Here is a 24,698-nt window from a genome sequence, read left to right on the forward strand (position 1 = left end):
TCCCTTAACTGTGAATTATTTAACAGAAGTAATTACATGTTGCATGTGATTCTCATCAACTTTGTTAGAGTGCACAGCTAACAAAAGCACCTCAACACTCAGTATTCATATTTCTGATGCGTAGATATGTCCCCCTAGACAGCGACACTCTGTTGTAACATGCCACGCCTCTGGTTGCAGAACACAGGCTCGCAATGTAAAAGCAAATGCTGGCATGGCTTTATTTGGTTCACTATAAATCACTGAAGTTGGAATATTGAGGTGTCGTCTTTACATAAATATTGCAGAATATCTGTGTAAAAAAGGCTTAAGAGGGCACACCTGGGCAACAAGAAATGCCTGTCGGACATGTGTTCTAATAGTTTTGATCACTTGAAGAATGGGTAGGTTCAAACAAAAGGTGCCATGTTCTAAGTTGTTAAACACGCCTGTATGTAAATATCAGGAAATGAAACCTGAAATTCTGATCTATCGTCTCATATTCATCTTCAATCTCAAACCAAAATGACTTCAGTGTATAGCAAAACCTAAAGAATTGGCCTTGCCATTCTAAAACTTTCACAGGGGACTGTAAGTCAATATGACTTATCTTTGAAGACGTTGAAATTCAGACTGACGGTTTTATACACTATATGGCCAAAGGTTTGTGGACACCTGAATCACACCCAAATGTGCTTTTTGAATACCCCATTCCAGATTTAGTCCCCCTTTGCTCTTTTAACTTCCACTCTTCTGACTGTGGGGATTAACCCATTCAGGCAAGGAGGCACGGTGTGCAGTTGACATTACAGTTCTTCTCAAAGGTGTGGTTGAGGTTAGGGTTCTGTGCAGGCCACTCAGGTTCTTCCACTTCAGCCTTGGCAAACCTGGACCTCTCTTTGTGTGCAGTGGCATTGTCATGCTGGAACAGGTTTGGGCTAGTTCATTACCATGAAGGATCATTGTAATATTACAGCAAGTACCAAGACATGCTGTTTGCTTTGTGGCGAAGTTTGTGGAATGCCCACGTGTGGGTATGACCGTATGGTGTCCACATAATTTTACCATTTCATGTACTTTAAGTTCATATCCCTGATCATATCATATATGCATAATGCATAATTTCTAGAAAACGTTAAATGATATTCTGATGTGAATGTCAATGACTTTATACAACTATCATTATAATAATCTATTTCATCAGTGTGAGAGATCACATTTTTTCTGATTCCTTGATTCAGGAATATGTGTTCAGGATACATGTGCTAGACAACCAAGTACAGTAAGTAGCAGCAGTTTAAAAAAAAAAAACTTCCAAATGCAAGAATCTGCAGCATCTGCCGGTGATTCTCAGGGGGTTAGCCACATGGAACTAAAATGAGACCACTGCAGAGTTGATCAAAAGCATTAGGTAATTTGGTCTGACATGGAGTTTTCTCAGAGTATGAAGGAGAAAAACACTGATAGGAATGATCTGGATGGAAATAAAAACACCTGGAAACGTCTGCATGTAAGTGAGTTTAAGGAATGTTTTTCCCCCTTGTAGTGGAGGAAAAGGAAAGACATTTTAATTAAAGCGAATTTAATGCCCCTAAACCCCACTTTTTTCCTTTGATTTGACCATATGTTTTCGAACCATAGCTGATCCAAAAGGCCATAAATTGATGGAAAATCGATAAGGTTAGCCGATTTTCACAGAATCTGCTGAGACTGATCTGGAAGATCCCAAAGGGGTGCGTGACGTCACACGTGTAACAAAGATCCAGGTATCAGTTTTTTCATGTGCCCAGCAGTGGTTAGACCAGTCTCGATATAAAATCACGTTTTGGAGAGAATTCTGATAATGATTGGGATTCTTATATGTCGGATGAAGGGGCAGAAGATTATCAACGATATAACGGAGTAAACTGTTATCTTTTCGAGCCCCCAAGATGAGAAACCGATGCCACTACACTCAGTTCACGACAGTCCCACTCACCACCTATAGCGCACCACCAGCCAGAGAGAATTGGAAACACAGATCAGTTTGTGGATTTTTATTCTAAGCTGGCCGCTGCAGAATATCGGGAAAATGTTTACATGTATCTCGAGAAATGCAGAAATATAATCTTTAAAATATACTTATTCAGTGTAATTACTGAAAGAAAATATGAAGTAGTGGGCGATAATAGGGGAATCGATGAACTGTCCAAATGTCAGATCAAATGTCATTTTATTAAATCAATGGGTTTCTTTTTTGCTCCAGTAATTCCTATGCGGTCGTTCTGGTGGTGATGAACACTTGATGAATCACAGGGTTCTCGCCAGCGCTTTATATGGTTGCGGCCCGCTACGCTAAAATTTCAGACCGCAACGGTAATTTCCCCCCGCTACGCTAAATTTTTAATATAGCGTAACGGTTGTTTTCAGTTGTTCATCACCATCGCCAAAAGTTTTTTTTTTTCCTGCGCACTTGAGCAGTTTTCAAGGTGTCAAAATCAGCCTACGTTTGTTAGGAAACCCATGCCTGGAAATCAGTTCCGAGAGAGAGAGAGAGAGAGAGAGAGAGATCCTGGCGATAACTTTCTCTTGAACTGGACTTCGGTGAATGACAATGGATGACGGACCCCCTCGCAAAAAAAGAGACATTCGCTCTTTCTTCACAGTTAGAAATGTAAGTGCACCACTTCTACAGGTTTTCCATCACGCTTGAAAACTTAACCCAAAGCCCTTTGATGAATGAAAACGTCTACTTTGTAAGCAGGTTTAGCAATATGACAGGGCGCACGTATCGGATGATTAGCGCTAATTTACTGGATCCCACTGTGGCTAACATTAACACACTGGTAATCTGCCTGCATGCCATCCATCGTTATATTTCTATAAGGAGACAGGCACAAGAGAGGTTGGAGGAGATGAAGGAAAGGACATAGGAGGCAGAGGAAAGGAGGTAGCAGATAAACGGGCAGAGGATGGAGGGAATGGCTAGGAGGAGATTAAATGTCATTTAATAGTTTTAGATTATATATTAATTATTTATTAAGGGGGCTGGGTGTATGTTATGCCTGAATGAAAATGCAATTTGTTTTTTTTTTATTTTTATGTGCTCAGGCATTTCTTAATTTCTTAATACAATAAAACATTCATTATCTCTTTGGTTGTGTCTGAGTTTACATATCTTTTGACAACACCCTTTGTAGTTCAGTGAAATACAACAGTAGGTAACACATTGCCAAGATCCAAAGATGTAACAATTTTCCATCAAGGATATACAACATAAAAAATGCAATTTATCCCCTCCAGGAACGTCAAATATGGCCAATTTTGGGCATGATTTTTCAAAATCTCCGCACCATCCCCCCGCTCGGTCGCTACGCTCCCTCGCCATAACCCATTACGCTAAAAAAAAATCCTGGTGAGAACCCTGAATCAGATTTATTATTAGTAGGCGACACAAAATCTGCCCGCTTCGTTTGCACAAACCTTACCCGCTGTCGCTTTAGATTCATGTAATTTCACAGAGATTCGTGAACTGAATGTCCTGTTGTATATGAATTTGAACATCCAAACACAACACAGCGCTTTCTCTTCATTATTTTTGTAAGATTCCAACAATATCTAATTTCAGTGAGTAAACAAGCACGGAGTCAGATGAACCGAAATAACCAGGGTTCCACGTGTAACATCATGCGAGATTTGCCCTGACGCAAGGCTGTCTTTTTCCAGGATCCGGATGCCATGATTTATCGATAGTTTTGCGCTTGATGATAAAATAACAAATAATTAATATTATTTCCCCCTCTGCTTTTAATAATTTAATTTTGGTTGTTGCTAATGATGTATGTTAATTTTAAAGCATTACAATAAGGCATTACATTCACTTTAAGGTTTGATTGCGTGATAACTAGTGAAGCAAAGCAATGAACAAAGCTGAGAACAAATTTGCATCATTCAGTGTATCTAGGCAAGTGTCCAGAATTTTTGTGAAACAAAAATCATACTGTTCCAGACGTCAAGGACCATTGACTGAGCTTGCCCAATCTCTGGCATTGGCCTCAATAGATCAGAGCTCACCTTCTTCAGAACATTATGCCATTCTGTGAATTACCATTAATAGCAAAAATGAACTTTCCTCCAGGAGAGATATCATATGTAACTTAAGACCATGAGGTTTTGCATATCTTTTCCTTTAATTATGTGACCTACTGAGTGTGATCTTATTGCCCTATATTACAACACGCTATCATTATCAGTTTCACGGCTGTACAGAGTGATCAGAGGCTTTATGCTGGCTTTGCACTGAGGTAGGTAGTCTGGATGCAGATGTGCTGACTGTTGTGTTTTGCTCTTCTGCCAGTGTAGCTACAATTCATGCCAATATACCAGGAGCTCAGGCAAATCTGCATCTGGATAGCTATGTTCCCAACATGTGCCAACATTTCACCCTGTCAACTTTTAGGTTTCATGGGTTCTTAAGTGGTTTACTGGTGAATAAAATTCAAACTGCCTCCAATTAAGGAGAAAAATGGCAGTCATTAGTTTTCTTAAATATACTGAGGATGGCATATCATGGAAGAAACCTTAAGGCACATAAGGGACCTTCTACACTGAAACTGGCCATACTGGGCGAGAAAATTGGAAGACCATAAACAAACATTCTGAATCCTAATGACATCCCAGATCTCAACACCCTTCTGAACCTTTCGTCGGTATCAGAAATAGAAAATATAAAATTCTAGACAAACAGATTGTATGGAGTCACAAATTGCAGCTCAGATTTCAGAATGATAACTTTAAATGCAGAGCTACACAGCATGCCTTTTTTTTTTTTTTTTTTTGGTGACCTTATGTCCTGATGCCCCTACATGAGTTTCCTCTGAATAATTTACAGATACGGTTCCTGTATCAGCCAGAGCCGAAGAGCACAGAAATACGCCTCATCCCGGGTTACCAGTTAGAGTTGAAGGCTTGAAAGCAGCGATCCAGACAAGAAACAAACAAACCAGAACTGCATATCAACCTGGTAAAAAGGCAAGGCTTGCTGGTAAAGCAGTCAAGGTTCGAAATTACAACATTCAAGACTGAAAAAAAGCAGGTATAAAATGTCCCATCTCAACATTTTGAAATTACTATTAACAAACCTGATTCTGATGTTTTGCCTGAATACAAACGATGTTAAATGACTTTTTTTATACAGTTAGGTCCATATATATATATTTGGACACTGACAAATTTTCTTTTTTACCGGTTTACTGAAACATATTCAAGGTATAGTTATATAATGGACAAAGTCCATACTTTCAGCTTTCATTTGAGGGTATCCAAATTAAAATTGGACGAAGGGTTTAGGAGTTTCAGCTCCTTAACATGTGCCACCCTGTTTTTAAAGGGACCAAAAGTAATTGGACAATTGACTCAAAGGCTATTACATGGGCAGGTGTGGGCAATTCCTTCGTTATGTCATTCTCAATTAAGCAGATAAAAGGCCTGGAGTTGATTTGAGGTGTGGTGCTTGCATTTGGAAGATTTTGCTGTGAAGAAAACATGCAGTCAAAGGAGCTCTCCATGCAGGTGAAACAAGCCATCCTTAAGCTGCAAAAACAGGAAAAAAAACATCCGAGAAATTGCTACAATATTAGGAGTGGCAAAATCTACAGTCTGGTACATCCTGAGAAAGAAAGAAAGCACTGGTGAACTCATCAATGCAAAAAGACCTGGACACTCACAGAAGACAACAGTAGTGGATGATCGCAGAATAATTTCCATGGTGAAGAGAAACCCCTTCACAACAGCCAACCAAGTGAACAACACTCTCCAGGAGGTAGGCGTATCAATATCCAAATCTACCATAAAGAGAAGACTGCATGAAAGTAAATACAGAGGGTTCACTGCACGGTGCAAGCCACTCATAAGCCTCAAGAATAAAAAGGCTAGATTGGACTTTGCTAAAAAACATCTAAAAAAGCCAGCACAGTTCTGGAAGAACATTCTTTGGACAGATGAAACCAAGATCAACCTCTACCGGAATGATGGAAAGAAAAAAGTATGGCAAAGGCATGGTACAGCTCATGATCCAGAGCATACCACATCATCTGTAAAACACGGCAGAGGCAGTGTGATGGCTTGGGCATGCATGGCTGCCAGTGGCACTGGGTCACTAGTGTTTATTGATGTGATGCAGGACAGAAGCAGCCGGATGAATTCTGAGGTATTCAGAGACATACTGTGTGCTCAAATCCAGCCAAATGCAGCCAAACTGATTGTCCATCTGTATTATGAAACGCCGACCAATGACCCAAAACATAAAGCCAAAGCAACCCAGGAGTTTATTAAAGCAAAGAAGTGGAATATTCTTGAATGGCCAAGTCAGTCACCTGATCTCAACCCAATTGAGCATGCATTTCACTTGTTAAAGACTAAACTTCAGACAGAAAGGCCCACAAACAAACAGCAACTGAAAACCGCTGCAGTAAAGGCCTGGCAGAGCATTAAAAAGGAGGAAAAAACAGCGTCTGGTGATGTCCATGAGTTCAAGACTTCAGGCAGTCATTGCCAACAAAGGGTTTTCAACCAAGTATTAGAAATGAACATTTTATTTACAATTACTTAATTTGTCCAATTACTTTTGAGCCCCTGAAATGAAGGGATTGCGTTTTTAAAAAATGCTTTAGTTCCTCACATTTTTATGCAATCATTTTGTTCAACCCATTGATTCTGATTCAGATCACTGAATTGTTTTGTTCAAAATTCATTGTGGTCATGTACAGAACCAAAATTAGAAAAAGTTGTCTCTGTCCAAATATTTATGGACCTAACTGTATGAAGCAGATATCACACACATACCTGCTATACCTTGTGTATTTTGATACTAAGCTCTGTTTTTAAACAAAGCAGTTGTGAAGCAAAATAATTGAAAATAAAATGTTTTGTGAATAATAAAATATTTTTATACTCAATAACTGGGTACAGTGGTTGTATTTTACCTACACAGTTCTTATGCCTATACATTTCTTATACCAACATTCACTGGCCCTTTTATAAGATGTATAGTAGGTGCAATTGTATTACTGGAAAATGGACATTGCTGATCAGGTATTACATGGGTGGTTCACAGGAGTGATCCTGACATGCTCGTGTGTCGCAGCACACTGTGTCGTTTCTCACTGGTTGCTTTATATTTTACACATGCTTTTGCACCTTCAAGGGTTCTAGCCCTTTATCCGTGACCGCTTCCGACCACAGCACTGATGACTGTTGGATATTTTTCTCAACCAGCAATAAAACTGAGGTGTTGGGCCTGATACAGATGTACCAGCATCTCGCACACTAATGTGATTCCCATGTCTACAGTGGTGCTTGAAAGTTTATGAACCCTTTAGAGTTTTCTATATTTTTGCATAAATATGACCTAAAACATCAAATTTTCACATAAGTCCTAAAAGTAGATAAAGAGAATCCAGTTAAACAAATGAGACCAAAATATTATACTTGGTCATTTATTTATTGAGGAAAATGATCCAATATTACATATCTGTGAGTGGCAAAAGTATGTGAACCTCTAGGATTAGCAGTTAATTTGAAGGTGAAATTAGTGTCAGGTGTTTTCAATCAATGGGATGACAATCAGGTGTGAGTGGGCACCCGGTTTTATTTAAAGAACAGGGATCTATCAAAGTCTGATCTTCACAATACATGTTTGTGGAAGTGTATCATGGCACGAACAAAGGAGATTTCTGAAGACCTCAGAAAAAGTGTTGATGCCCATCAGGCTGGAAAAGGTTACAAAACCATCTCTAAAGAGTTTGGACTCCACCAATCTATAGTTAGACAGATTGTGTACAAATGGAGGAAATTCAAGACCATTGTTACCTTCCCCAGGAGTGGTCGACCAATAAAGATCACTCCAAGAGCAAGGCGTGTAATAGTTGGTAAGGTCACAAAGGACCCCAGGGTAACTTCTTAGCAACTGAAGGACTTTCTCACATTGGCTAATGTTAATGTTCATGAGTCCACCATCAGAAGAACACTGAACAGAAATGGTGTGCATGGCAGGGTTGCAAGGAGAAAGCCACTGCTCTCCAAAAAGAACATTGCTGCTCGTCTGCAGTTTGCTAAAGATCACGTGGCAAGCCAGAAGGCTATTGGAAAAATGTTTTGTGGACAGATGAGACCAAAATAGAACTTTGTTTTAAATAAGAAGGGTTATGTTCGGAGAAAGGAAAACACTACATTCCAGCAGAAGAACCTTATCCCATCTGTGAAACATGCAGGTGGTAGTATCATGGTTTGGGTCTGTTTTGCTGCATCTGGGCCAGGACGGCTTGCCATCATTGATGGCGCAATGAATTCTGAATGATACCAGCGCATTCTAAAGGAAAATGTCAGGACATCTGTCCATGAACTGAATCTCAAGAGAAGGTGGGTCATGCAGCAAGACAATGACCCTAAGCACACAAGTCGTTCTACCAAATAATGGTTAAAGATAAAGTTAATGTTTTGGAATGGCCAAGTCAAAGTCCTGACCTTAATCCAATCGAAATGTTGTGGAAGGACCTGAAGCGAGCAGTTCATGTGAGGAAACCCACCAACATCCCAGAGTTGAAGCTGTTCTGTACGGAGGAATGAGCTAAAATTCCTCCAAGCCGGTGTGCAGGACTGATCGACAGTTGCCAGAAACGTTTAGTTGCAGTTATTGCTGCACAAGGGGGTCACACCAGATACTGAAAGCAACTTTTGCCACCCACAGATATGTAATATTGGATCATTTTCCTCAATAAATAAATGACCAAATATAATATTTTCGTCTCATTTGTTTAACTGGGTTCTCTTTATTTTTAGGACTTGTGTGAAAATCTGATGATGTTTTAGGTCATATTTATGCAGAAATATAGAAAATTCTAAAGGGTTCACAAACTTTCAAGCACCACTATGTCTGCCACGTTTTGGTCCTGGCATCATGGTTCCTTTCCATGTGTGGAGCAGGTGGAAAGTGGAATAATTTGTATAATTAGTATAAGCCTGTAATTATATTCTCGCAAAGCACACCTGTATATGAAACAAGAAGATTTTGCACTTGAAGAATAATCAGTATAAAATATCTTGTATGGTTTGAACCAAAATAACCCTTTATGAGACACGCCCTCTTGATTACCTCACAGTCTAGAGCAGGGCTCCGTCATCATCTCACCCGAGATCAGAGCCACGCCCTTTGCTCATCCTGATTGGCCAGAAGTAAACGTCAATTCCCCCCCCCCCCCCCCCCCCCAAAAAAAAAAAGCCAAACCTACGTCATAGGTATTTTATCTGTGAGGATTGTTCTATAAATCTCGAAAATGGATATTCTATTATCAATTTCACCTCGATATATTTTTCCATAGAAATATAACAGCTGATTCAAAGCTTTTTGCAAACAAATATCGTGCATTTTAGTTCAAATGCAGCATCTCATTTTAAGATAATAAAAGTAAATACTGTCTCATTGATGCTGTCTTTATCTGATCAAACTCTGGCAACGATTCTGACCGGGTTTTATAAAGCAATATCGGCTACCTGGTCGAGATTGCGGTAATATCATGCGGTGTGCTGTAACCCTGTGCATGATGCTGCCAATATAGATGTGCCTTTTCATGCTGTGAACTCGAATAACCTGGGTTTTGAGGCGGAATTAACGTTAGGAAATCAGCTCAGTGATTGGCTGCTGGAGCCCTGCCTCCCTTCTCATTGGACCAGAACACCGAGACAACCGTCAGCCCATGTGGCGTGGCTATATCACATGGCGAAAATTTAAATTAAACAGACATCAGTGCAAGACATCTAAAGCACTGAGAGTGATTTTTACAGCAAGACAGGCAGTTAAAAAAAAAAAAAAGGGGGTTAGTTATTTAGCTAGATCCACTATCATCCGGGTCACTGGTAAAGAAATTACAGGTTCGAGGCTCTACTGCTCACCTCGGATGCTCATCCATCACGGTATCTTTCAAGCCCTTGTGTGACTATTCTAAGTGGTGAGTACTGAATTAAATCTTATGACAATATTTCGTTTATGAAATAGTTAAAGAAATGTCACAGAGACTCACTGTGTGTTTGTCCTTCGTGGTGAGAAGTGTGAGTCTACGCACTTTTTTCCCCCTTGTATAAACATATTTGCATTTTTATTTTTTTTTTACATTCCTGAAATATTAATTCATGCTTTCAGTGGTAATAGATCTCAAACTCCTCACGCACACTTTAATATCTGGACGGGCTTGACTTTGAATAGACAGACAGAGTAAATAATAAAGGCGCATCTATAGGTTGAATCCCAAATTACGTTGTAGTTAGTGTGCACCACTTAGTGCACAGAATCCGTTACTTCACACCCTACGCAGTGCACTTGGCCAGGGAGCAGGAAGCCATTTTAGATTCAGCCCTGATGGAGGATTTTGAGAACTAGCTCAGATGCTAACTCGGTTTATATTTTAACTACAGAATGACTTCACGTCTCTCTCCGTGTTCACACTGTTTCAGGGCAAAAAAAAAAAGTAACATATATATTTTAGGGAATAGTTAACCGATTTGTCACACATTTAGACCTGTAATCTTTACACAAGGCCTGCTTGGAGCACTGAAGCTTAATGTAGCCTCCATCATAACCTCTGTGTGTATGTTAAACTGTTTGTGTTCCAGATTTAATTCTGAATTCTCACTAACCAGTTTATAGTTTCATTCTGAACAGTGTGGCGAGAGAAAGTTTGTAAGATGTTTCAGGAAATTATATAATAAACTGTCCTGGTGTTTTAGTCAGAACTTTGCCACTGTCTTAGACATCAGACTCCCCCCCCCCCCATCTTATTCTTTTTATATTTGTATATGTAAATGTTTTAATTTCTCTAGAAGTTTTTCTCTATTTCTCTGTTTATCTGTAATGATGCTGCTGGAATCTTAATTTCCCTGAGGGATCCTTCCCAAAGGGATCAATAAAGTTTTATCTAATCTAATCAGTCCTGTTTAAATCCAGTTCAACATTCCCATAGTCCTGTGATGCCAAGGCCTGTCTTACTACTGAAGCCATTCAGTATTATCATCATCATCATCAAGTGATAAGCACTGTATCACTGAAACTTCTGTTTCTTATCAGCACATGTTTATAACCCGGATGTCTGGCTGGCACTGATTTCATGATTGTGTGACCAACCAGTGACTTGCTGACACTGAACTAGAAGACCAGCTCCCAGTCCTGGAATATCTCCTGTCCTGCACATTTTAGTGTTCCTGCCATAACGCATCATCTAACTTCTGACAGGAAATGGTTGTATAGAGCAGGGGGAAGAATAAAATGTGCAGGACAGGGAGGGACTTTGGGATCAGGTTGGGAAACTGCGAACTAGAACACAGGCCCTGAATCAGGATATTCAAGATGGATAGATGGCTGGTGTTTTCTGAGGCATAATTGTCATTTTATGTGGTCCTGCTTATTCACAGAATGGTTTATTTGTCTCGTATTTAAATTCAGATTTTTTTTTTAAATTGCTAGATTCTTTCAGGAACTGAAGAAAAATATCTGTCTGAAATTTGTCCAGAAACCTAAACATTTTTTCATTTTTATATGTTGACAAACACATCTTATTAAAATATGTCAGGGATGTTTTCAAACATTTTTGATCTGAAAAGTTCAGTGGTGTATAATTTGTATGACCCCTGCCGCTCTCAACCCCTTGGACCATGGGGTCCTATAAAGTCTGGCCATCCTATAAGAGATGATGCTTGTTTGTGTATTTGAATCATTTGGTGACGCTCATCCTTTCATACCTGCAAAGGCGTCATTAGATCTGGGTCAGGCAGATTAGCCCTTCTTCCTGGAAATCCATTTAGTTGCTCTTTCAATCTGCTCTGAGCACTCGGGCATCTGGTTGTGCTGAAATAATAAAACTTCATATTTAAAGGTCATAGGCGAAATGTAGAATATCAACTTTATTGTCTAGAAGAACGACCCAAAAAGCGAATTAAATCTTGCTGGTGTCTAATTTGCACCCTAAAATTGAATAAAATGCTTGTTTTGCCCAATTTCTGAAGGTTTGTTTACATCACTTATGCGCACTTTCACCACCAGGGGGCAGTCGTCGTGACGTCATTTAAGCCAAACAGACCTGGACCAGCTCTGTGTTTACTTGCAAACTGAGCACACGTTTAGGAGGTTCATTTATTTAACCACTTTCTAAATTAACTTATTTTTTTGGCTGGAGAGAAATATACAGGGTTAACTTTCAACAATTCAATAATAACATATGCCAGGATATTTAATGGGGTTACCCACTGATGCGCACAGGGGCGCGCGCACACAATCCCTATAATAGAACGTGGAAATTGCTAATATTAATACAAGCATTATACTATTTATAGCCTACTCTAAACATACACACAATCATGTTAGCATGCTAACATGCTATTGACTAGCAGGTAGCCATTCAAGATGTTGATTTGTCATATAGCCTACACACTAACAGACACAGCGGTTATTATTGGGTAATGAAATTCTTATTTTTCAACTACCCGACCAAACTATGCTTACTAATATAAAATAAATATATGTAAAATATAAAGTGCATATGCAATGCAAAATATAAAAGTAGAATAAAAATAAATGAAAATGAACAATTAAAATAAAGTAACAAATAACCGATCAATGTGCGGTAGGACAGCAATCAAACAATTGCAAATCAACTTCAACTTGGTGGCCACTTTATTAGGAACACTTGTGTAAAAACATGTACGTTGAGTGTGTCGGCCATTGTCATGTTAGCTGTGATTAACCAACTTAATGGCCACATTATTAGGAACATGTGTCTTTATAAACACTCGCATACATTTAGCATGCAAATGGCATGTGAACCATTAGTATGTTAGCATGCCTGCAGGTATCATTTTAGCGGTGATAAATTAACTTCAGCTTAGTGGCCACTTCATTAGGAACACTTGCGTTTGGACACGCAGACAGACATTTATCATGTTAGTCAATAGCATGCTGGCAGGTAGCCATGACAAACTATCCCTTTTATCTCATTTACACAATGATTATACAGGATCCCTCAGGATTCTTTACTTGAAAAATTGCAAGCAAAGGTGAAAAATGTTCATCTCCAATCTTCTCCTTTTTGCTTGGGCATTGCTGGTCCGTTTCTTCTTTGACTGCTTGTTTTTGTGCTCGAATTTTGTTGGAACAGCGTCGGGTTTGAGCTTCTCTGTCCAACACTAACACCTAAACAATCCACTTGTTCCTGAACCGGTCCCGTTGTTACAGTTCACTACACAACAATTAGGCATGGGGTTTCTTTGGAAATTCCTGAACGCACGTCTGTAATCAAGCCAAACGGCAATGAAGATACCCGGAAGTGGACTCAACTCAGCGGGTTGTTTGGCTTAAATGACGTCACGCGCCGAGTGGTCCCGGAAATGACCGAACAGAAATTCGCCACGAGCCACGCTAACTTTAATTAGTATTACTTATTAACACTACTTCTTGGGACCAGAAGAAAATTACAGAGGGTTTTTTAACATATGAAGTTTCAAATGTGCATACAATTAAAACCGTTGCCTATGAGCTGTAAGCAGGGGTGTCAGAAGCATTTTTAATGTGTGTGGGGGGGTCCTCCCCCAGAAAATTTAATTAATTAGATGCCATTTCCTGCATTCTGGTATGTTTTTAAACAGGTTTTTAAACACCTAATTTTTACCTACAAAAGTCACTTAATTCAATGACTATTTTAGAGACTCAACAATAAGTCCTCATTCAACTAGTCCATATATTCATCAGCCTGTTTTTAAACCCACTGCTCTGCCCAAGATAATGAGATGAGTGTGACACAATTTGTCACCAACAATGACTTTATGGGTGCATTTTACTTTTTATTTTGCTTCCTTTTTTTTTTTTAAATTTAGTTTTAGATGTAGCACAACATGCCACTGTGCCAAGCAATAGAGACACTCAACTGTCTGTTTAAAAATAAGAATATTCATAATTTCACACAATGAACAGGCATGACATGGCATCATGCAAACTTCATAACGCAAAATCACACTGTCAAGCAACAGTGACGCATAAAAAATGACTTATCACAAGTGCAATTTTGTTAACCACCAACAGTGACTTTAGTGGGTGCATTTTACTTTTTTCTGATTTAGTGATATAACAAAAATGACATGGCATCATACTGTCTTCATAATGCAAAATTACACTGTCAAGCAATGACACACACATCAACTTGTATTCAAGACACAAGAAGGTCCATATAGACAGCACAGTACATCTCATCTCATTATCTCTAGCCGCTTTATCCTGTTCTACAGGGTCGCAGGCAAGCTGGAGCCTATCCCAGCTGACTACGGGCGAAAGGCGGGGTACACCCTGGACAAGTCGCCAGGTCATCACAGGGCTGACACATCGACACAGACAACCATTCACATTCACACCTACGGTCAATTTAGAGTCACCAGTTAACCTAACCTGCATGTCTTTGGACTGTGGGGGAAACCGGAGCACCCGGAGGAAACCCACGCAGACACGGGGAGAACATGCAAACTCCGCACAGAAAGGCCCTCGCCAGCCACGGGGCTCGAACCCGGACCTTCTTGCTGTGAGGCGACAGCGCTAACCACTACACCACTGTGCCGCCAGCACAGTACATGAAAAAATATAAAAATGTATATTAAAAAACAATACAAAACATTTAAAAAGGATGCAAATAAAGCATCAACAATTACATATATAGGTCTATATTTTTAAAATGCATACAAACTTCGGGTCCAATGTTTCCAAAAGCAAGATGAGTACCTTGTGTCACTTACAGAAACGTCAGTTAAAGACACAATAATCGTGTTCTTAGACCCAGTCAATCTGCACATGAATCTATACATAAAATTTCTCAGGACGGCATTAAAAGTCGGCACATTGTTCGTAACGAACATTTCACTGGCACTAGTGCACCTGGGAATTTTGAGCAAAATTCTCAAAGCATCATTATATGCTACTTGAAGTTTTTTCATTTTCGCATTACTATAATTGCACCACAAGTGGGCAGTATACAGTGGAGTGCAGTATGTTTTGAAAAGCGATATTTTTACATCAGTAGTACACGTGGAATTTGCGAGCCAGCATATTTGCCTGCCCGTACAGTTTACCACACTGATGCTGCACATCACCACTGAGGTAATCTCTTATCACATGTCCCAGATATTTAACTTTCTTTACAACCACAAGTCGTTCACCTGCCAGTGAGAGAGGGAGAAACAAGCTTCATATCCTCCTTGGTTCTAGCAATCAGTACTACACTCTTCGATGACTTAAATTTAATATCATACATTATGCCATGGCAGCACGATGGTGTAGTGGTTAGCGCTGTCGCCTCACAGCAAGAAGGTCCGGGTTCGAGCCCCGTGGCCGGCGAGGGCCTTTCTGTGCGGAGTTTGCATGTTCTCCCCATGTCCGCGTGGGTTTCCTCCGGGTGCTCCGGTTTCCCCCACATGCTCCGGTTTCCCCCACAGTCCAAAGGCATGCAGGTTAGGTTAACTGGTGACTCTAAATTGACCGTAGGTGTGAATGTGAATGGGTGTCTGTGTCAGCCCTGTGATGACCTGGCGACTTGTCCAGGGTGTACCCCGCCTTTCGCCCGTAGTCAGCTGGGATAGGCTCCAGCTTGCCTGTGACCCTGTAGAACAGGATAAAGCGGCTAGAGATAATGAGATGAGACATTATGCCATATTGAGAGCATATTCTTAGAAGCTGCTGCAGGCCAGCACTGGAGGGAGACAATATCACCAAATCATCGGCGTAAAGCATATGATTAACGAGGTTATCCCCCACCTTACAGCCAGTTCTACACTCCTTTAGCTCCATAGATAAGTTATCTATGTACAGATTGAATGAATGAATAATAGTGGAGACAGAATTCTACCCTGCCGCACTCCAGTAGAGACATAGAAGGGTGTGGACATACTCACCCCCCACCTAACTTGCATAGTTTGATGAGAATACCAAAACTGCAGTATCCTAATTAGGTAAGAGGGAACACCTCGCTCATGCAGTTTGACAAACAGTTTCCCATGATTGATACGGTCAAAGGCGCATCCAGGAAACACATGAAGACTGTGCTACTACGTGATCTGTACCTATAGACAATTTCTTTAAGTGCATAAATACACAAATCAGTTCCATGCTTACTCTTAAAGCCAAACTGATTGTGTTGATACTATATATTCTGTAAGCCTATCCATAAGGATCCCTTCTAATACCTTGAATAGTATACTTGCTAGTGCAGTAGGTCTATAGTTATCTATACTAGTTAACTTGCCAGTCTTATTTTTAACTACAGGTACCAACAAGACATATAACATTGATCCAGGAAGTATTCCATGCTTCATTAACCCAGAAAAGCATAGAGCAAGTAACACTGAAACACTTTGACTAGTGTATTTCAGATGTTCAGCTGTTATCCTGCCCACAGGCTTTGTTCGTTTTAAGTTTCTCAATAACATACTTCATCTGGCCAGATGATTACACCATCACTGTGTGGTATTTCACCCAAGTTAAACACATCACTCTTCACACAATTAAGTGTTCTCATATACCCCTTTTCCACCAAATCAGTTCCAGGGCTGGTTCAGGGCTGGTGCTGGTTCACAACTCGTTCAACTTGTGAGCCAGCTGAGAACCAGTTTGCTTTTCCATAGCTCGCGGTGCTAAGGGAAGCCACGTCATTACATTGCTGTATACGTCAGTTACGTCGCTACGTTTACATAAACCTTGGCGCGAATATCGAAGCAAAAACAACACGGGAGAAGCAGCAGCAGCAACAACAATAATAATAATGGATGACTTCGTGTCTGTACAGCTGCTGCTTCTTGTCGCTTAAAAATGGCAATCTTTCGCGGTCTTGTTATTGTTGTTGGTCTTAACAACTCCGCCTCCCCGCTGACGTAAGCGGTTCTTTCCTCTGGCCCAGCAGAGAGTTGGTGCTAGCCTGGAACTGGTTTTTCTGGCCCCAGAGCCAGTTCTTTGTCAGTGGAAACAGAAAACCCGGTTCCAAACTAAGCACTGGCCCCGAACCAGCCCTGGAACTGCTTTGGTGGAAAAGGGGCAATAGTGTCTCCTCCATAGCTCTGCAGTGTTTTCAGGTTCAGTAATGCCATCAATACTAGCAGGCAGTGGCATTTTACTGTTTTCCACCTTCACCTCCTTCCAGAACTCATACATTATTAGTTTAACTTTTTCGCCATAGAATTTGCCCTCGTAGTCTGCTCATTTCTCTTTATAAAACGCACAGCATATTTGAATCTAGCATTAGTCCGTACCTTGGGCTCACAGACTGGGCCATACCTAGGTTTGCCTGCTAAAGCCCATCTTCTAGAAGCATCTTTTGCCTCCATATGAACTTCGTGGACATAGTCATTCCACCCTGGTCTCACAATATGTTTTCACCACCTCTTTTTTTTTTTTTTTTTCCCCCCCCCTCAGTGGCTCACTTTCTTCAGCTAGACAATTCACAATTTTATCATACATTGCACACAGGTCATTATTGTGACTTACATTCTTACAGTTGATATTCCCACACATAATTGCACCAACAGGTAACTCAATATTTCTTAAGTACACATCAGTCTGTAACTTGTAATATTGTAGGTCAGCTTCTGTAAGCCTTACCCAGTCCAGAGTCTCACTTGGTCCATGGCTGTCATTGCAGACAAGCTCAGGTAGACCCTTGAAATTAATAAACATAGAGACCAGAATATGATCTGCTGTAACCAGACTATGCAAGATCTCAACCTCCTCTATACAATCATGTGCATCAAGTGTCGATATACAATGGTCCAACCAGGATGTAGTGTGCCAAGCTTCACTCACGTGTGTATAACTGTCAGCTGGCAGTAGTTCCTTAGTGGACATAAAACAGAACTTCACACAATGAACAAGTGCAGTTTTGTCAACCTACATGCAATGGTGGTACTACAGTAACATTTACAGATTAGTATAACAAATAGATTTATAGATATAATTCCTCCTTACATTGGTGCCACCACAATTTCTACCACTTCATAACTTTTATCCCCCTTTCCTTCACAATCCACCTGGAATAACATCCAGCATAATGGAATACCCCATTAGGCTAAGCTTATTTCATTGTTTAGTTGAACATTAATTTAACATGGCCTAGGGTTAATTTTAAGGGCATATAACAAAAGAATAAGGTTTTAGCAAAAGCTAGACGTTGTGAGGTGGCAGTGGGGCTGACATTACCTCCTCCACTTTCAAGCAGCTGCACCTTGCACCAACATTTCTTTGCTTGCACTGAGATTGACTGACTTCACTTGCATGCGGTGAGTTGTTGTAGGGAACGCCCGGAAAACCCAGAGTGGATTTTCAGTGGTATGTGTATTCTCTTATCGAGCAAGTTGAATGGATTCTTTCACGAAGCAATAGAAACGGCGCTGGGTGAACTAATATTTTATGTTAAATGTGTGTGGGGGGTCCAAACGAAGAATTATGAAATGTGAAGGGAACACATCCCCTTCACATTCAATGGTGGCAACGCCCATGGCTTTAAACATGAAACAAGTCGTGCACTAAAACTGTCAGAAGATTGAAACGTCTCACTTTGGCTCGTTCTTAATGATGTAAAAACCGTGTGAGTGATTTTCATGTTGACTTGTCAGAAAGCCTTTTAAGTATTACCATAACGTGTGCACATGCATGCACACAGTGGCAAACTGTTGCATGTCCGCACCTGCCTTGTGAATACATCTTCTGGCAACAATCAGGAACAGCACTGGCAAGCGCAGGTCTTCCACGGGATGAGGAAATCAGGTTTTAAACAAAAATCTCTGAATCGGTTAGATAAGCATTCCTCCCTATGATAAGGTGATTGTTCAGTCGTTAGTGAAAACTGATATGGTGAGTGACTAAGCAACCATATACAGCAAGTAGCAATCAGAAAAATGTCACACACACACCTGCCTTATTCAAAACATCTTTGGAGTGTTTGAGTTCTTGTGTTAAGGGAGTGCAGTGCGTGCGTGTATATATAAAAATTTTATATGTTTTAGAAAACCACAAATTACCAATTTATTTTAATAGATTTGCCTGCTCTTAGAGGTTACACTCCATCGTATCCTATGGATTTGTGTGGTTCTCATCTCATCTCATTATCTCTAGCCGCTTCATCCCTCTACAGGGTCGCAGGCAAGCCGGAGCCTATCCCAGCTGACTATGGGCGAAAGGCGGGGTACACCCTGGACAAGTCGCCAGGTCATCACAGGGCTGACACATAGACACAGACAACCATTCACACTCACATTCACACCTACGGTCAATTTAGAGTCACCAGTTAACCTAACCTGCATGTCTTTGGACTGTGGGGGAAACCGGAGCACCCGGAGGAAACCCACACGGGGAGAACATGCAAACTCCACACAGAAAGGCCCTCGCCGGCCCCGGGGCTCGAACCCAGGACCTTCTTGCTGTGAGGGGACAGCGCTAACCACTACACCACCGTGCCGCCCGATTTGTGTGGTTATTTATTTATTTATTTATTTATTTTTAAAACCGAGGTTCCCATGTTGCTTTCGCTTACGTCAGCTGGCTGTGTTGATGTAAATGTGCTTTGGAAATCCAATTTCTCTCGATGATCTAAATGTTCTTGCATGAACTGAAGTTGTGTAGTTTGTTAAACTCGTAGACAGCGGTCCATTTTATGTAGCTGGACCTGTTTAGTTGACTGCCGCTGACCGACTTTGCATTCTGCTACAGTTGAAGTACAAAAAGTGTCGCCATAACAAGTAAGCAATGACGTGAGGGGACAGTCCTTGTCGTTTCAGTCCCATGGTGAATTTATTAACGAAATTATGAATGGAATCAAGCATGTAGGGAACAGGATAACTTAAAACATGCATATTTGCAAAGAAGTCTTAATTTGTAGGCTTGTGATTGAATTCCTCTCCTGTGAGACCTGCTTTGGATTTGATGGAAGCCGTACAGAGGGAGACTTTGTCCTCCACTTTCAGCTTGATTTGCACCACACGCTAGGCAGTGATCCTCCCCCTGCTTCTGCTTTGTTGATGGGCGTTGTATGAACAGAATTGGAGTGAATTTTTGTTCCCTAGACAAAGCCTACAGCCTCTAGGCGACCCCCTATGAGCACTGTGTCCTCTTGAGCCCTTTCTCACCCTGGATGAATGTGGCTGGAAGTAGGTCAGATGAAATGTTGAATTGCAGTGTGACAGACTGTAATTATTGGATGTTGGCTCTCTAACTACCTTTTTCCTCCCCCCCTTCCTTTCTGGCTGATCTCACAGAAACTCCCACTAACATGGAGGAAATCGTCATAGCGGGGATTTCAGGTCGACTTCCAGAGTCGAACAATTTGGAAGAATTCTGGCAGAACCTTGTCAATGGAGTCGACATGGTCACAGAGGATGACAGGAGGTGGAAACCAGGTATCCTGCAGAATTGAGTATATACTGTACAGGACAAAGACTAAAAAGGGTTTTGAATTATCATACATGTAACAGCTGTGTTTAACAGTACAATATTTACATCTTTAGTCACCACTTCATCCTGTTCAGGGTCATGGATGGGCTCTGGCTCTACCGCTAGTGTTGCAATAAAATGTTAAAAGGCAAAATTATAAATGCAAAACACACTTAAAATATTTCGTTACATGAACCTTTTTATGGATAAAGAGAAACTTAATTTCTTTCTATGCAAAGTAATTTTTCTTATTAGTAACTGTACATAAAGCTTAAATCATTTTTTTACAGTAAAGTTGCAAACACCTCATTCAGTATAAAAGGAAGTTGTATTCCATTTTGTTACAGCATGTAAAATGGAAATTTGTTTATTTCAGAAAGTAGTTTACATCTGAACAGTTGCAGATTCTGAACGGAGTTGATGAATTAATTACACATTCAAATTTTGACTTCCCCCGTGGTGGGTTTTTATTTTTATTTTTTCCTTCTTTGTGTGCACTGTTGGTCTCTTTTCCCACCTGGCTGCTCTCCCTGTGCTGGCCTTGGCATGCTTGACGTCTTCTCAATAGATCCTTCTCTCTACTTTCTCTTCTTGGCAACCAACTAAAGTTCACATTCATGTGCTAAAGTATCAGCAGTCTTGGTGTGCTGAGGGCTAAGACATGTCTTTTGTTACAACGGAAGGTGTGTGTGTGTGTGTGTGTTTGTTGTTTGGGGTTTTTTTTCCTTCTTTTCATACCTGACCTCTTTCCATATCTTTACCTCTCCTCAGGTCTGTATGGTCTTCCTCGCAGAAATGGAAAACTAAAAGAAATAGACAGATTCGATGCAGCATTCTTTGGCGTGCATCCTAAACAAGCACACACCATGGACCCACAACTGAGGCTTATGCTCGAGATATCGTACGAAGCCATCGTTGATGGAGGTCAGTGACCTGATCTTTTCTGCAACAACTCTCTCTAACTGGGCAGTTCAGTGTTGATTCATCAGCCTCTTATTCGATTATAAATAAAAACAGTACTTTGTTTTTACTGTGCTTGGCAGGCATAAACCCCACATCCATGCGTGGTACTAACACTGGAGTTTATATTGGTGTGAGTGGTTCTGAGGCAAGCGAGGCCTTCAGTAAAGATCCAGAAGAGCTGCTGGGGTATAGCATGACCGGCTGCCAGCATGCCATGTTCGCCAATCGCCTCTCTTACTTTTTTGACTTCAGTGGTATGCAAAATTTCAGTTTTCTATAATTCATGTCGTTTTGTCTATAATATGGAGTTCTGAAGTAGCTGATCAAGAGTCTTTTTTAGATTTAGCATTTTATTAAAAAAAAAGACCTCATTTGAGCATATTTGAAAACCAGAGCTAGAGAATTTTTAGTAATTCAGTCATTAATTGTTTGTCAATTTTAAATATAAAAAATTATAGGAAAGTGGGTATATTTTATTTATTGGATATAGGTTTGGTTATTTAATCATAGACATTTGTTTTAATGTTTTTGTTTTTTTTCAATTAAAATTGGTTGCATATTGTGTCGGAGTTAGATATTTTTGTTTATTGATTTTATAAATCCAAGTTTTTGTATTTAGAATTTAAAAGATTTATGACTATGGAGCAGTCTTGCTTTTCTTTAGATCTTAATCCATGTAATTAAGGCTTATCTTGTACAACATGAAACAAGTTAGCTGGTTAATTGTAATAAATCATTGATTTTTAAGACTTGGCAAAATTATCTCAATCATGTTGGCCATGATTATAAAGTCCTGCTACCATATTATTAGTGTTGCCTGACGACGAGTCATTCCATGTATGGCGTGATGTGTTAAGTTAAGCTAACTGGATGACGGTTGTTTTTTTGTTTTTTTTTAAAAGGTCCCAGCACAGCTATTGACACAGCATGTTCTTCCAGTCTCCTGGCTCTGGAGAATGCCTTCAATGCAATTCGGCATGGTCAGTGTGATGCGGCTCTTGTAGGGGGAGTTAATTTGTTGTTCAAACCCAACACCTCAGTGCAGTTCATGAAACTGGGCATGCTCAGTCCTGATGGAGCCTGCAAGTCTTTTGATACGTCAGGTAATTTTGCCGTTTATTTATACTAGTGGTTTTTTTTTGTTTTTTTAAAATATAAAGTGTTTTGGTATTTATTCAGTCAGTCAGTTGGTCGGGTTCAATGCCCGAACTGATGATCACATCAGTTTTTCTTTGGCTAATCAGACACAAGGTACGCCACCACTCTTGCCGGAGCGGTTGGGGGTTAGGTGCCTTGCTCAAGGGCACTTAAGTCAATCCTGCTAGTCTTTTTGGTATTTATTAATTGCTTGACTAGTTCGAGTATACCAGAAATCTGACCACTGGCGCTATGTGTATGAAGGCTTAAACTTCTTGTATCGTCTCTCCCAGGAAATGGGTACTGTCGCTCAGAAGCTGCTGTGGCTGTACTCCTCACAAAGAAATCCATGGCTAAGAGAGTCTATGCTACTGTGCTCAATGCTGGCAACAACACGGATGGTTATAAAGAACAAGGTACTATACTGAATACAATCGGTTATATGCAGTGCAATCAAGCATCAGATTATGATGTGCCTGGTGACCTCATTCTTCTGTGTACATCAGACCATCTCCTTTCCCCCAGTGCCTCATGGCACACTTGCATCTCGCCAGTGTTTCTAAATGTAATGTTGAAACTGAGTGGGTGAAGTGACCTGGTGTTTCACCAGAGAACAATTAAAGGGACTCTTGTTAAAAAAAAAAAAAAAATCCATTTATCCATCTTCTACCGCTTATCCGGATCTGGGTTGTGGGGGTAACAGCCTAAGCAGAGCAGCCCATACTTCTGTCTCCCCAGCCACCTCCACCAGCTCTTCCAGGGGAATACCGAGGCATTCCCAGGCCAGCCGAGAGATGTAATCTCTCCAGCATGGCCTGGGTCTGCCCCAGGGTCTCCTCCCAGTGGGCAATGCCCAGAAAACCTCCTTTGGGAGGTCACCTATTATTATTATTTTTTTTTAAAAAGCCATCTGCTGCCTTTGAAGTGAATTGCAATGTAAATAGTGACGAGCCTTTTAAGGAAATGTGGCAGGACTGAGGCATGTTGATCTGGCAGGGGGCGGAGCTAATTTATAGGCTGTAAAAAAAAAATCCTGGATTAAGAAACTTGAGATTGTATTGATCCAGGGCAATATTTTAAAGATGTGCCTGGAGAAATGTATCCTAGGCCTAGAAACACTTTCAAAAATTACATATGGCACCTTTAATACAGGCAGCATGGTGGTGTAGTGGTTAGCGCTGTCGCCTCACAGCAAGAAAGTCTGGGTTCGAGCCCCGTGGCTGGCGAGGGCCTTTCTGTGCGGAGTTTGCATGTTCTCCCCGTGTCCGCGTGGGTTTCCTCCGGGTGCTCCGGTTTCCCCCACAGTCCAAAGACATACAGGTTAGGTTAACTGGTGACTCTAAATTGACCGTAGGTGTGAATGTGAGTGTGAATGGTTGTCTGTGTCAGCCCTGTGATGACCTGGCGACTTGTCCAGGGTGTACCCCGCCTTTCGCCCGTAGTCAGCTGGGATAGGCTCCAGCTTCCCTGTGACCCTGTAGAACAGGATAAAGCAGATAGAGATAATGAGATGAGACCTTTTAATACACACGCGTAATGTAAACAGCCTTTCCTCATTGAGTGATCGGTCAAGAAAAAGAAAAACATCCTCAACATTCTGGCTCCACTGTCATGGACATAATGCATTATCCCAGATGCTTGGATTTCAAAAGGTTTACTGAGAGGTGTTTGGTGTTGTCCAGGTGTGACGTTTCCTTCAGGGGAAATGCAGCAGCGTCTTGTCCGTTCCCTCTACCAAGAGGCCAGTATCACCCCGGAGCAGGTTGAATATGTTGAGGCCCATGGCACTGGCACCAAGGTGAGTCAGGCTCCAGACAACTGTAAACAAATGCACGTCTGCATTAAAGCGAGTTTTAATGCTGACTTGATTCTTCTCTTAGGTTGGGGACCCACAAGAAGTGAATGGTATTGTCAGTGTGTTCTGTCAGTCCAAGCGTGAACCTTTGCTTATAGGATCCACCAAATCCAATATGGGCCATCCTGAGCCTGCCTCAGGGCTTGCTGCTCTTGCAAAAGTGAGTCTACAAACATGTCCATCCTTACCGCTTTTTTTTTTTTTTTTTTTTTGGTGTGTGTGTGTGTGTGTGTGTGTGTGTGTGTGTGTGTGTATACACATTGTATATACACTACATGACCAAGACTGTGT

At 40.8% G+C, this 24,698-nt stretch overlaps 2 protein-coding genes across 5 annotated transcripts in view; both read left to right on the top strand.

Moving 5' to 3' along the window:
* Positions 1-5,058, top strand: part of ccdc57 (coiled-coil domain containing 57) — a 47,608-nt gene extending 42,550 nt beyond the window's left edge. For both annotated transcript variants that reach the window (XM_060940078.1, XM_060940079.1), the window contains exon 21: positions 4,850-5,058. In XM_060940078.1, coding sequence (XP_060796061.1) covers positions 4,850-5,043 — 194 coding nt within the window. In that variant the 3' untranslated portion in view covers positions 5,044-5,058. The remainder of the gene's footprint in view (positions 1-4,849) is intronic.
* A 4,653-nt stretch (positions 5,059-9,711) lies between these two features.
* fasn (fatty acid synthase) overlaps positions 9,712-24,698 on the top strand; it is a 34,231-nt gene continuing 19,244 nt past the window's right edge. For 2 of the 3 annotated variants that reach the window (XM_060940080.1, XM_060940081.1), the window contains exons 1-8: positions 9,712-9,962; positions 20,278-20,418; positions 21,224-21,376; positions 21,496-21,669; positions 22,318-22,518; positions 22,846-22,968; positions 24,235-24,350; positions 24,433-24,567. In XM_060940080.1, the coding sequence (XP_060796063.1) occupies positions 20,292-20,418; positions 21,224-21,376; positions 21,496-21,669; positions 22,318-22,518; positions 22,846-22,968; positions 24,235-24,350; positions 24,433-24,567 (1,029 nt within the window). In that variant the 5' untranslated portion in view covers positions 9,712-9,962; positions 20,278-20,291. Of the gene's footprint in view, positions 9,963-20,277; positions 20,419-20,848; positions 20,912-21,223; positions 21,377-21,495; positions 21,670-22,317; positions 22,519-22,845; positions 22,969-24,234; positions 24,351-24,432; positions 24,568-24,698 lie in introns of those variants that run through there. The other variant, XM_060940082.1, reaches the window with a different exon arrangement.

The sequence above is a fragment of the Neoarius graeffei genome, chromosome 14 (genome assembly GCF_027579695.1).
Source record: "Neoarius graeffei isolate fNeoGra1 chromosome 14, fNeoGra1.pri, whole genome shotgun sequence".
NCBI classification, from domain to species: Eukaryota; Metazoa; Chordata; class Actinopteri; order Siluriformes; family Ariidae; genus Neoarius; species Neoarius graeffei.